At 56.6% G+C, this 12,732-nt stretch overlaps 1 protein-coding gene across 1 annotated transcript; it reads right to left on the reverse strand.

Annotated features, from left to right (window-relative positions):
- Nucleotides 1-764: 764 nt before the first annotated feature.
- MFSD2A (MFSD2 lysolipid transporter A, lysophospholipid) lies at nt 765-11,354 on the reverse strand. Its single transcript, XM_064731719.1, has 14 exons — nt 11,247-11,354; nt 11,036-11,158; nt 10,270-10,394; nt 7,196-7,319; nt 6,982-7,060; nt 6,565-6,737; nt 6,373-6,463; nt 5,774-5,895; nt 5,402-5,485; nt 4,002-4,085; nt 3,018-3,130; nt 2,327-2,470; nt 1,991-2,167; nt 765-1,652 (listed from the first exon to the last, which is right to left on the reverse strand). Exons 1-14 carry the CDS (start codon nt 11,322-11,324, stop codon nt 1,595-1,597), a joined length of 1,575 nt encoding a protein of 524 aa, XP_064587789.1. The 5' UTR covers nt 11,325-11,354; the 3' UTR covers nt 765-1,594.
- Nucleotides 11,355-12,732: the final 1,378 nt, after the last annotated feature.

The following is a 12,732-nucleotide window of genomic DNA, read 5'->3' on the forward strand; positions in this document are numbered from 1 at the left end:
TAGAAACTCCTCAGCCCCACCCTCTGAGCACAAAACCATCTCCCATCCCTCACCCCCATCCCCATCCCACCCTCTGCCTTTTTTCTGGGAGCATTCCCAGCTGATCCCTCTGGCTATTTTTAACCCCCCCCATCCTCATTCCTGTCCTTTGTACCCAAATGTGGAACAAAGGATGAGCCACATCCTTCCCCCCAGACCCCCCACTCTCAGCTCAGCCCTCAACTCCTCAGTGTGACCAATGTGCCCCACAAAAGGAACCAGCCCTGTCCCCGTGGGGAATTCACCCCATCCATGGAAGAGGCTGCTCCCAGCCCCTTTTCTCCAGCTCCTGGAGGCACTGGGGAGGGCAGGGCTCTCCCCCTTTGTGCCGTGGGAGCAGGGAATGTGAGAGGGGGGTATAAATATCCTCTGCCCGTGTTGAGTGTCACCCACAGCCCACATTCCCTTTTCTCTCTCCGCTCCCCAGCTGCCTCTCCTGTTTCCAGCCTGCAGTTCACCATCCCTGCTGGCAGCGCTTTGATTTCATTCCTCCCTCCACCCCCCTCTTGAAAAGGAGCAAATAATGGAGCCTTTGTTGGGTGCAAGGAGCTGCACGGGGGCAAGGGGCTGAGCACAGCCTCCTGCCTGGATTATGGCATTCCTGCACCAGGGCTCAGCAAAAGTCAATCCTGCACCCCGTGGTGGCTGAAGGGACCCTGGGCTTGCTGACAGCCGTGAAAAATCCCGGCTGAGTGAAAAAAAAAGGAATTCTTCACACCCGCCGCCGACTTCCCCCACTTTTATGTAAATTACTATTAACAGGTCCTCGGGTTTGGGCTCTGTACAGATATATACAAACAGGAAGCAGTTTTATATTTACATCATTAAGTTAATTAGGCTGTGTAAAAACAGCACAGGTCCCACATTCGTGCCCTCTGTAGAGACAGCAGAGGTGAGCTCAGTCCTGGGCACAGTGTAATGTACACTAACAATCACCCCCAGGCACGGCTGATCCTGGCAAAACCATCCCAGGCTGGGCTTCCCTGCCCTCCAGAGCCCAGCAGGGAGAGTGCTTCGCCCTGGGGAGGCACCACCATGTGTGTAATGTACACTACCAGTGCTCTGTGTGCCCCGTGCAAGGCACAGGACGGGCACAGATCCCGAGTTCTGGGCAGTGGATGCTCCCCACGGCTCCTCCAGCACCTCCAGGGCCCCATGCAAGGCACAGATCCCAAGTTCTGGGCAGTGGATGCTCCTCCAGCACCTCCAGGGCCCTGTGCAAGGCACAGGACGGGCAAAGATCCCAAGTTCTGGGCAGTGGATGCTCCTTCAGCACCTCCAGGGCCCCGTGCCAGGCACAGATCCTGAATTCTGGGCAGTGGATGTCCCCCCAGCACCTCCAGTTCCCCATGCAAGGCACAGGACAGGCACAGATCCCGAGTTGGAGGCAGTGGATGCTCCCCACGGCTCCTCCAGCACCTCCAGCACCCTGTGCAAGGCCCAGGACAGGCACAGATCCCGTGTTGGAGGCAGTGGATGCTCCTCATGGCTGCTCCAGCCTGGGGGGGACGAGCCCCTGGGGAGCCCCAGGGTGAGCAGCCAGCCCCAGCCCGGGTCACACGATGCTGGCCAGTTCTGTGTTGTCCGACTCCGAGCTGCTGTTGCTCTCCTCCCTGGGGGAAAGAGTTGGGAATGAGGCGTGGATTAACCCACAGGAGCCAGGGCTGCACCCCAGCAGTGCCTGCCTTGGGGAACAGCAGCTCCCAGAGGGATGTCAGCACCTCATGGGGTGTGCACCCCAACACAGGCAGCTGGGGCAGGTCCCTGCTGATCTGCCAGCACTTCACACCACCCCTCTGGGAGCTGGGATTGGGAAAACAAGTCAGCCCTTCCCTCACGCCACCGCCCACAGGGCCTGGAGGATTCCTGGACAAGCCCCAGTGTGTCCCAACCCGTCTGCTCCTGCCCCCACACACACCCCCACGGGCTGTGCCTTCTGCCTGATGCTCACCTTAAATCCTGCAGGGCTTTCTTGTTCTTGCTCCTCTTCTCCTCGTCGATGGGGTAGAGCTTGAAGAGCAGCAGGCTGAGCAGGATCAGCCCCACGGGCACGGCAGACACCAACATCTTCAGGGTGAAATGCACCTGGTCAGGCTGGGAGCAGCCCCTGGTCTGGTAGCCTGCAAAGCTGTGGGCACAAAGGCACCTTCAGACAAAGAAATGGGGTTTGCAGGGGTTCCCTGGGAAACCAGGGAGAGTTTTGGGGTAACAGCTGGGTTCAGAGCCCATCAATCCCCTCCCAGAGGTTGGGAAGTGCCTCCCTCCCTGTCCCCAGGCAGGAACTCACTCCAGGCTGAGCGTGGAGATGCCCAGGGACACCCCAGCTGTGAACTTGGTGAAGAAGACGTAGAAGGAGAAGAAGATGGCCTCGTGGCCGTGGGAGCTGGGGTGCTGCAGCTTGAAGTCATCGATGACATCAGGCAGCATGGACCTGTGCAGAGACAGGGACAGTGACCACCAGGGCCACCAGCAAAGCCACATGTCACAGACATCTTTTATGGAAAATCCTTTCCTTAGGATTTTTTCTTCTGAAAAGCTGAGAAGCCTCAGGAACAAAATGTAAACATTGATTATCTGCTGCTGTGGAATGCAACAGGTGGAACTTTGATTGGCTCATGTTGGATGTTTGTCATTAATGGCCAGTCACAGTCAGCTGGCTCGGACAAAGAGCTGAGCCACAAACCTGTTATCATTCTTTCCTATTCTATTCTATTCTTAGCCAGCCTTCTGATGAAATCCTTTCTTCTATTCTTTTAGTATAGTTTTAATGTAATATATAACATAAAATAATAAATCAGCCTTCTGAAACATGGAGTCAGATCCTCATCTCTTCCCTCATCCTGAGACCCCTGTGAGCACCATCACAGCCACCCCCTCTCTGCTGAGAGCATTTCCCTCAGGAGCCCCACCTGGGGCTGCAAACATGACCAAAAACCTTTCTGGGGGTTTTGAGGGCTCTGGAAGCCCCTCAGACTCACCAGGGCAGGAGGAATGCAGCTGCCACGCTGATGCCAGCGGCGACGGCCACCAGGTAGGTGACAAAGAGGTTACTGTCCAGGAGAACCACGAGGATGAGGAAGGGGATGGCAGACTGCAGGGGGGCAGAGAACAGGTTGGCATCCCCAGAACCCCTGGCTTTCCCCCCTCCCACATATCCCAGCCCTGCAGGGAGGCAGAGGGGCAGCGTCCCTCCCTGAGCCCCAGCACAGCACAAACAGCAGCAGGAGGATGTCACCAGGATATTGAATGAAAAATCCCTCTGCTAGAATCTTTTATCCTGAAGGGAAACTTCAGCTTCTCCATGTTTTGCTACTTTGGAATGCGATTTGGAGAACTGTTTACCTAGCATGTGAAATGTTTTAATTTAATGTCCAATCACAGCCAAGTTTGTTGGACTCTGAGTCTGTCACGAGATTTTATTATCATTCTTGTCCAGCCTTCTGATGTCTCCTTTCTTTTTCTTTAGTACAGTTTTAGTATATAATATCTTTAAATATAATAAATATATTTTATTATTATTATATTTATTACGATATATCATATAATAAATATAATAAATTATATTATTTATTAATTTATTATATTTATTATGATATATCATATAATAAATATAATAAATTAATAAATAATTGTATTTATGTAACAAATTATTATGTTGTTTATTATGTTGTTTATTATGCTGTGGTATCATAATATGATAAATATTATAATATAATGTTTATTATTATATATTAATATAATAAATATTAAATATAATAATATAATAAATCAGCCTTCTGAGAGCTTGGAGTCAAATTCTGATCTCTCACCTCATCCCGGGGACCCTCACAAACACCACCACAGGAGGACAGGCACCAAATTGGCATTAGCAGCAGGGGGGACTCTTTTGGGGGAACTCTGCTGATCCCACATGGTAAAGACCATCCCCAGCTGCACCCCACGCTGAGGGGAGGGACACTCACTGAGATGCCCACGTAGACAGCACTCTTCTTCCCAAATCGCGTCAGGAACCACTGCCAGAAGGGGATGGTCAGGGTGGCCGAGAGCTGTGGGGACAGAGGGGTCATGGAGGTGACTCTTGGCTGCTGGAAAGGCCCTTCCCAGCTGTTCCCACCCCAATTCCAGCACCTGGGATTGCCACACACCCCCAGGTGGGGCTGGCACGATGCCACACGTGGAGTGTGGGGCCACGTCCTCCTCCCCCAGAGCAGAGCCCTGGCACCACTCCTGCCCCGACAGGAGAGGATCTGACTCAATCCTGGGGCTGAGAGGGGACCTGTGCCACAGACAGCTTTTATGAAACATCCTTTCCTTAGGACTTTTCCTCCTGAGAAGCTGAAAAGCCTCAGGAACAAAATGTAAACAATGATTATCTGCTGCTGTGGAATGCAACAGGTGCATCTGTGATTGGTCTCATGTGGTTGTTTCTAATTAATGGCCAATCACAGTCAGCTGGCTCAGACTCTGTCTTTTGTTCTCATTCATTTTCTATTCTTAGCCAGCCTTCTGACAAAATCCTTTCTTCTATTCTTTTAGTATAGTTTTCATATTTAATAATAAATATAAAAATAAATTATACATATTATATAATAAAAATATATATTAAATATACATTAATAATATATAAATGATAGTAATTGTATAAATAATATAACAAATATATATTTGATACAATAACTATATATTAAACATATAATATTATATTATATATTTAATATACATAATAAAATAATTTAATATTATATAGTATGAATAAATATATTAATGATAAATATATAAATAAGGTAATAAATATTTATTTAATATAATAAAGATCTCAAATATCTTATTATATAATACTAATTTAGTAATATATATAAAATAAAATAATAAATCAAGCCTTCTGAAACATGGAGTCAGAGCCTCCTCTCTTCCCTCATCCTAAAACCCCTGTGAACACCATCACAGACCTGATCTTGTCACAGCATGGCCAGGAGCCAGGCTCTGTTGGCACCTTGGGCCTTCCCACCCATGAGGAGAGGCTGGCAAGTGCTTCCAGGAATGAGAAAAACTGCAAAGAGCTCTCAGGGAGCTGCTCTGCTCCGTGTTCCTGGCAGCAAACACTGAGATCCTTTTCTCAGAGCAGGGAGGGGAGGGACACAAGGGGCAGGGTTTGGACAAAAGGCCCCCAAGGCTCCTGGTGTCCCCCATCTGTGGCCTTGCTCACGCAGGAACAAAGGCCCCGCTGTTCCTGCCAACCCACCCAGGCTGTGCAGGACATTTGGCAGCTTCTCCTCCCTGCCCTTGTCCCAGGGGATCACTGTCCCTGTCCCTCAGGCCGTGCCAGCCCCCAGGGAGCCCCCCATGGGCTGCAGGTACCCACCATGATGGCCAGCAGAATGTTCTGGAACTCGTTGCGGAAGCCCAGGGTGTAGGTGCAGAAGAGGGCAAAGTTTCCCTCCAGCAGCTGTGGGAAAGGCACAGGCAGGGGTCAGGGGGGACACGTCTGTCCTCACAGGCAGGACAGTCACACCCCCAGCACAGACAGGGGTCAGGAGGGACACGTCTGTCCTCACACAGCCACACTCCCAGCCCAGACAGGGGAAGAAAGCAGCCATTGAGCCACTGACTGAGGGCACGAGGCCACATCCTCTTCCTCCTTCCTGGGGCAGCTCTGGCTCACCCACCACGTGCTCCCAGCCCCTGGGATTGTCCCCAGAGCCACCCCCAGTGCTGCTCCCTGTCCCCAGCTCACCATGAAGGCCAGCGAGGTGAAGAGGAAGCCGGCGATGAGTTTGATGTAGGGCCTGTGGTTCATCACCAGCTTCAGCCCCTGGAAGAAGGAGACAGGCTCGTCCGACTGCAGCTCACAGGACTCTGGGGAGCAGAGATCAGCCCAGCGTTAGAGCCCCCCCAAAAACAGCACCCAGGGTGCCCCATCCTGCTGCTCAGCACCCTCCAGAACCCCTGCCCACCCATGGGTCCCTCAGCCCCAGGAGCAGCCTGGCTGATTCCCCCAGGCTAAGCAAGGAGAAGGAAGGACACAAGTTTGGATATCACATCCCCCCGGGATGCCCTGGTTGGCACTGGCAACCTTGGCCAGCCAAAAATGGCTGAGATAAAGGTTATCTAATAGACCCCAGAGGAGCTCTGGCCTCCTGCAGCACCTCCCCAGACCCAGAGCTCAGCTCCTCCTGCCTCTCTCCTTGGGGAAAGCCACGAATGAGGGGCCAAAAGCTCAGCCAAGCTCCTGGAGAGGAGGGAACAGCAGCATTTCCACAAATCCAAATCCTGAGCATTCCAACAGCAGCATTTCCACAAACCCTGAGCATTCCAAGCCCTGTGCAGCCTCACCTCTCCTCTCCCTCACGCCCAGCACCAGGATGAAGGCACAGAGGACGTAGAGCCCTCCGATGACCCCAGCAGCGATCATGTAGGCATTTCTCTGTGCAAGAGAGGGAGCAGCAGTCAGGGAAGGGGCTCAGACAGAGCAAGGGGCTCAGCCCTGCCCTGAGGGGAGCACACACCAGGGCACCCCCAGCTTACAGTGTCTGTGAGCCCCCCGGTGTCGTGGGTCATGTTCAGCTCCTCCATGGCCACCGAGGAGTTGGTCAAGCCGAAGAAGAAGGGGCTCCCCACGCAGGGAGTGTCCACCTTGCCAACGATCTGGCCCTGGATGGCAGTGCCCAGCACGGTGCCCAGCACTTCCACAGTCATTCCTGCAGGGAGAGGCCAGCGCTGAGCACAGCAGAGCATCCCCAGCTGGGATTCACTGCCCTTCAAGAGGAGAAATGGGCTCCAAATCCCTGAGGGATAAAGGGAAAAGGGAAGGGGGGATAAAGGGAAGGAAGGTGGGGGAAAGAAGGGGGAAAAAGAAAAGAAGAAAGGAAGGGGAAAAGGAAAAGAAGAAAAGGAAAAGAGAGAAGGAAAGGGGAAAGGAAAAGAAGAAAGGGGAGCTCTCACGGTAGGCAGTGGCCGAGTCCCGCTCGCTCTGCTCCCTGCTGATGAACATGGTGAGGGCTGAGTAAGGCACGTGGAAGCACTGCAATGGCACAAGGAGAACTGGCTCAGGGAGGATGTGACAGCACAGGGGACCTGGGGCAGGGTGGGTTCTGCCCCTCTGTGCAGCTCAGGGGCTGGCAGCCTCCGTGCCAGGTGTGAGCAGAGCCTGACTCACCGTCACGAGGGTCTGGAAGGCACAGTAGAAGACAAGGTACCACATCACTTGTCCTGTGGAGATGTCTGGCACGTGCCAGATGAGGAAGTAGGAGATGATGGCGAAAGGGGTGGAGAACACGATCCTATGAGAGAACAAAGTGTCAGCCTGAGCAGCCCAGCTCTCCCCACACATCCCATGGGCTTCAAGCAGCTGATCTGGGGGCTCGTGAGCTGCCCCAGGGCTGATCCAAACCAGCCTCAAGTCTCACAGGGTCAGAAGAGCTGACTCAGAGTTCCAGGGAAGAGCTTTCCTTGCACTAACAGAGGAGTCTCCTTCCACAGAAGTGATTGATCTGCTCTTGCCTTGGGCTTCCACCCCCAGCCCGACCTCTCCCCCAGGCAGCACTGCTGTGTTCAGCAGGATGTAATCACCCCCCTGATCCTGGCAAGGGCTGGGGAGCAGCTGGGGAACAGCTCAGCCCTGCTCCCCAGCAGCCAAAAACCTCTCACCAGCTTGGCTTTGCTGCCAAGGCCCCCCAGGCCCTGCTCCTGGGGTCAGCCCTGCTCTGCTGGCAGCAGTGGGGCACACCAACAGCAGACTGGCCCCTTCCTCCACCTCTGCCCAGCCTGCAGAGCTGCAGGAGCAGGGACAGGGGATGCAAAACACAACAGAGGATCAGAGGGACTGCTCAGTGCTGAGCCTTGGCAGCAATTCCTGCAGGATCTGCCAGCAAGGGCTTCTGCTCTTTTCAGCCTGTGGCTCTCATAACCCCTGTCCTGCTACAGGACAGCCAGGGCACAGCTGTGCCCAGCTCCAGGGACACCACAGGCACCCAGGGCCCTCCATCCCTCAGGGGAGGAGGGGAGAAGGAAGGAGGGAAGCCAGCCAGGTGCTGAGGTTAGACCCACATCTGTTTAGAAGATGGGTTTTGCTGGGAGATTTGTGAGCACCCTGCGCTCCACAAACCCCAGGACAGAGCCTGTGAGGTCCTGGAGCAAGTCCAGCAGACCTGGACATGGGACAGAGCCACTCATGGCCCTTCCCTGCCAGGGTACAGCGAGATCTTTCCAAGATCTTTCCGTCTGGGCTGACGTACAGGACACAAAGCTTAAAGTGAAAGTCGGGGAGGGAGCGGGGAGAGCGAGAAACAGAAACTCCATGGATGGAGAGCAGCGACAGAGGCTGCACAGGACCCAGCACATGCACATTTTTCCACACCCACGTCACTCCTGCAGGGGAAGGAGGGGGGAGGAAAACGCCAGCAGCTCCAGCCCCTCCTGCTGCCGCTTATCTGCCCTCCCATACGTGGAGCAGAGGGAAACGCAGAGCCAAAAGCTGAATGAAAGCACCAGGAGGGAAGCGAGCAGCGTCATGCCGGCCATCCCATGAGCGTCAGATGCGCCAATTCCCCCCAGCATCGGGCAGCTGAGCCCCGGCCAGGGCTGACCACAGCTCCTGGCAGGCTGTGCAGTGACTGAGAGTAACCCCTGACCCAGGGCGAGGTGATTAAGGAGCTCGGAGGCGGCTGTGACGTGCCCCGGCGCTCATTGGCCCCGCTGCATGGTGTGTTCCTTTGTGCCGCTCGCACGCCCCTTCCCAGCCGGGCCTGAGCTGCTGGAAAACGGCTGGAAAAGGTCAAGGCCAGGGGTTCCTCACTCACAGACACCTCAAGGAAAAAGTTCAGGGCAGCGGCAAGTCCGCTGTGGTCACGGAAATGCGGATCCCAGCCCGGAGCTGGGCGCGGGGTGACGTCCACGAGGCTGGGGGGGAAAGGAGGAAGCAGACGGTGCGGATGAGCTGGTGGATGGAAATGTGCCAGAAAATGCGTTTCAAAGAGAAGAGGGCTGAAAGGCAGGGAGGTGGTGGCCCTCAGGGAAGGTGTCCTCTCCCTTCCAAGGAATGGAACAGCCACAAAGCTTTGTGCCGGAGCCAGCTGGGCTTGGTGCCACAGATCGGGGTCACCTCGCAGGTGTTGAGGGTTGGGGCCAGGCCTTGAGACCACCCCAGTGCCTGCAGCTCCTGCCTTTGCACACAGGGAAACTGAGGCAGCCACACCAGCCTGGGGCCAGCAGAGCCAGAAAAACCTGGGTTTAAGAGGTTTAAAATCAGCTCGGCTCCATCCAAACGGGGCTCAGCGGGCAGCCCTTGAGCCATGCACAATAGCAGCGAGCCGTGGGGCCCAGCGCTAGCAGAAAGAGCTCTGGCTAATTTTAACGAAGCAGGAGCCGCTCGGAGGAATGCGGCCGCTTCAGTCCCACCCCCTGCCTGGAGATTAGGGCGAGCGGAGCCGTCCCCTGCCTGCCCCGCACGCCCAGCCTGCCCCGCGCTAATCTCCGGACCCCAGACCCTGCTGCAGGCAGGCAGAAGCTATTTCAGGCCACGTGTGTGCAGCCTGCCTCCAACAACTGCCTGCTGCTACTGCTGCTGCTGCTGCCAGAGCTATTCCAGGAAAGCCAGGAAGCAGAGGGTATAATTCTGTGGGGGACAGCACTGCGTCCCTGCAGCTCCACTCACTCCCCCCGTGCCCACCCTCGCTGTGTTTCAGCCGCCCCACAGGCACACGGGGTTATTTTAGCCACCCCGTCCCCTGCTCAGGCATTAAAGCTCCACAGGAACAGGTGTCCAGGGATGTCCTGAGCCATGTCAGGGCTCACAAAGCCCATCCCTGCTCCCAAGGGCACAGGGAGCACCCTGTGCAGACACCCAGATCCAGCACAGCTGTTTCCCTGCTCTCGTGACTGTCAGCCACCAGCACAGACCTGTCACACACACCCCCAACCCTCCTCCCCGTGGTGCCACCTGCTCTGGCTGCCACCACAGCACCACAGGAACAAAGTCCACCACGCTGGAGTTTGCAGGTGCAGTGACATTTAGGTCAGCCAGGCCCGGCAAGAGCAACAGGCACCAACTCGAGGCCACCCGGCTGTCGGTGGCACCTGGGGCTTTTTGGAGCTCTTGGCACCACACCTGGGCGAGCCAGGGCGTCAGCACAACCTGCCCTGCACTACCACATGCCAGGAGATACCCGAAGCTGACTGGAAGGGCTGTGACACAGCCCGCAGGGAATGCAGGGCGCTGCCAGCAGCTCTTACCAGGGCATCAGGCGGCCGAAGCGGGTCCAGGGAGTTTTGCTGATGAAGAACCCCACCATGGGGTCCGTGATGGCATCCCACACTCGCCCCACAAAGAGGATGATGGAGGCATAGAAAGCGTCCACCTGCAGGAGGAGGAACTTGGGTCAGGAAATGCAAACCCTCGGTGCTCCCAGCTGCCCTTCCTGAGCCCCTCAGGACCATCCCCGCCCTACCCACTGTGACCCCACAACCATTTGGGAGCAGTCGCTTGGTTTCTCCCCTTCCTTCAGAGGGATTTGAGGCTCCCAGAACCCCCGAGTGGAATTCCCACATCTCAGCGCCGAGTCCCCAAACCCAGCACAAGAGGGTTCTCCCACATTTTCCTTCCCGCTGTGTTTCACACCGACCCAGCCCGCTGTAGGACAGACCCCGTGCCCCCCAAAAATGCCACCACGACCCCGCTTTGTCCCGCACGGCAACAACAACACCGGGGGAAACCCGCAACGCCCGGGGGCTCGGGGCAGCTCCATCCCGGGGACAAAGCGGTACCGGGAGCTCCGGGGCTCGGGGCAGCTCCATCCCCGGGACAAAGCGGTACCGGGAGCTCCGGGGGTCGGGGCAGTTCCATCCCCGGGACAAAGCAGCACCGGCAGCCCCGGACCCGCAGCCCCGGGGGTCGGGGCACTGCCAAGCCCCCGCAGCTCCATCCCCGAGGTCAAAGCGGTACCGGGGGCTCCAGGACCCGCAGCTCCGGTGCCAATCCCGCCCTCCAGCCCGGCCGTACCTGCGCCACGTCCAGCAGGTAGATCTGGAGGAAGAAGCCGAGCGCGCAGCCCGTGATCTGGTACGGAGCCCCCCCGACGGCGTAGCACAGCTTGCTGCACACCGACAGCCGCTCCCGGCTCTCCTGCAAACGGGATGGGTGTTAGCGACCCCCGGCAGCGCCCCCCGCCCCGAACCGGCCCGGAACCCCCCCGGCGTGCCCCGGGGCTCACCCTGCGGCGGTGCTGGCGGAGCGCGGGCGGCAGGAGCCCCCCGGCCCCGGGCCGCTCCGCGCCGCCGCCCCCGGCCATGCCGTGCGCGATGAATGGAGCGAGCGCCGGCCCGCCCGACCGCCCTTGTACCGGGGGGACCCGCCCCGAGAGGGGCAGGACCGGACCGCCCCCGCCTCCTCCTCCGCCTCCTCTTTCTGTCCCGGCCCTTCCCGGGCTTCCCCTCCCTGTGTCCTGGTGCTTTCATTGCCTCTCGTCTGTCCCACATCCCTCCATTCCCCCGTTCTTCATCCCTCAGCCCCCCACTTCATCCCAGCCCTCCATTCTCCCATTCATCATCCCTCAGCCCCCCACTCCATCCCTGCCCTTCATCCCTCAGAAAGGCAGAACAGTTTGGGTTGGAAGGGATCTTACAGCCCATCTCCTGTCTCCTCCCAGCCAGGTTCTCCAAGCTCCGTCCTCCCTGGCCTTGAGCACTTCCAGCAATGGAGCATCCACCGCCCCTCTGGGCAGCCTGTGCCAGTGCCCCACCACCCTTATCGTTAAAAACTGTCTTTATATCTCACCGAAATCTCCCCCCTTTCAGTTCAAACCATCAGTTTAAACCATCAGTTTAAACCCTTTCACTTAAAACCCTTTCAGTTTAAACCCCGTGTCCTGCCACGACAGGCCCTGCTACAAAGGATGCAGGGGACACTCTCGGTGTCCCCCTGGCTGGATGGCCACATGAACCTCCATCCTAAATCAGTGACACGAAATACCCTGAAACAGGAGAGGAGTGGATAAAGTTTCTCTTTTCCTCAGGGAAAATCTCTTGCCCAGGAGCACAGGGGACTCCTGTGGTGGCACCTGGCCATGCTCTAGGGACCAAACTCCCCACCATGTGTGACCCCAGCCCCATTACTCTGTTCCCTTTGTCCCAGGGGCTCCTCAGCTCCTGGGAATGCTTTTGGCATTCCTGTCCTTGAGCAGAGCTGCCTCCTGGGCAAACAGGGCTTTAGGGGAACAAAGAGAGGCCTTTGGGACAGAGATTGTGCAGAAAGAGCACAGATAGGGGAGCCCAGCCTTGCATATGAACAGGAGAAGTAGACAGAGCAGGATTCCCCTGGATTAGGAGGATTTTCTCCCCCATATCTGCTATTGCACAATTTCCTGTGGGGGATTTGAGCCCTTCCTTCGGGGCAGATGCTCTGGGGGTTCCTCATGGTGATAAATGACCCACCAAGGGCTTACCCCAACGGGGATGTCCCTGCAGCAGCTCCTGCCAAGCCTGGGGACTCTGGGGACCCACAGGTGGATGGGGTTGGGCCACTCAGGGTCACCAGAACCACTTCAGTGACACCACACCAGCCTGGCTGGGGACACCTCTGGGGCCTCCTGGGGGATGGGACCCAAATTGTGGCCCTGGGGACATGGAAGGGTGGGGGCTCCAGTGCAGGATGCCATCCCTGCTGCCACCCACACTGTCACACATCCGGCAGAGCCTGGA

This window comes from Zonotrichia leucophrys, chromosome 23 (genome assembly GCF_028769735.1).
Source record: "Zonotrichia leucophrys gambelii isolate GWCS_2022_RI chromosome 23, RI_Zleu_2.0, whole genome shotgun sequence".
NCBI lineage: Eukaryota > Metazoa > Chordata > Aves > Passeriformes > Passerellidae > Zonotrichia > Zonotrichia leucophrys.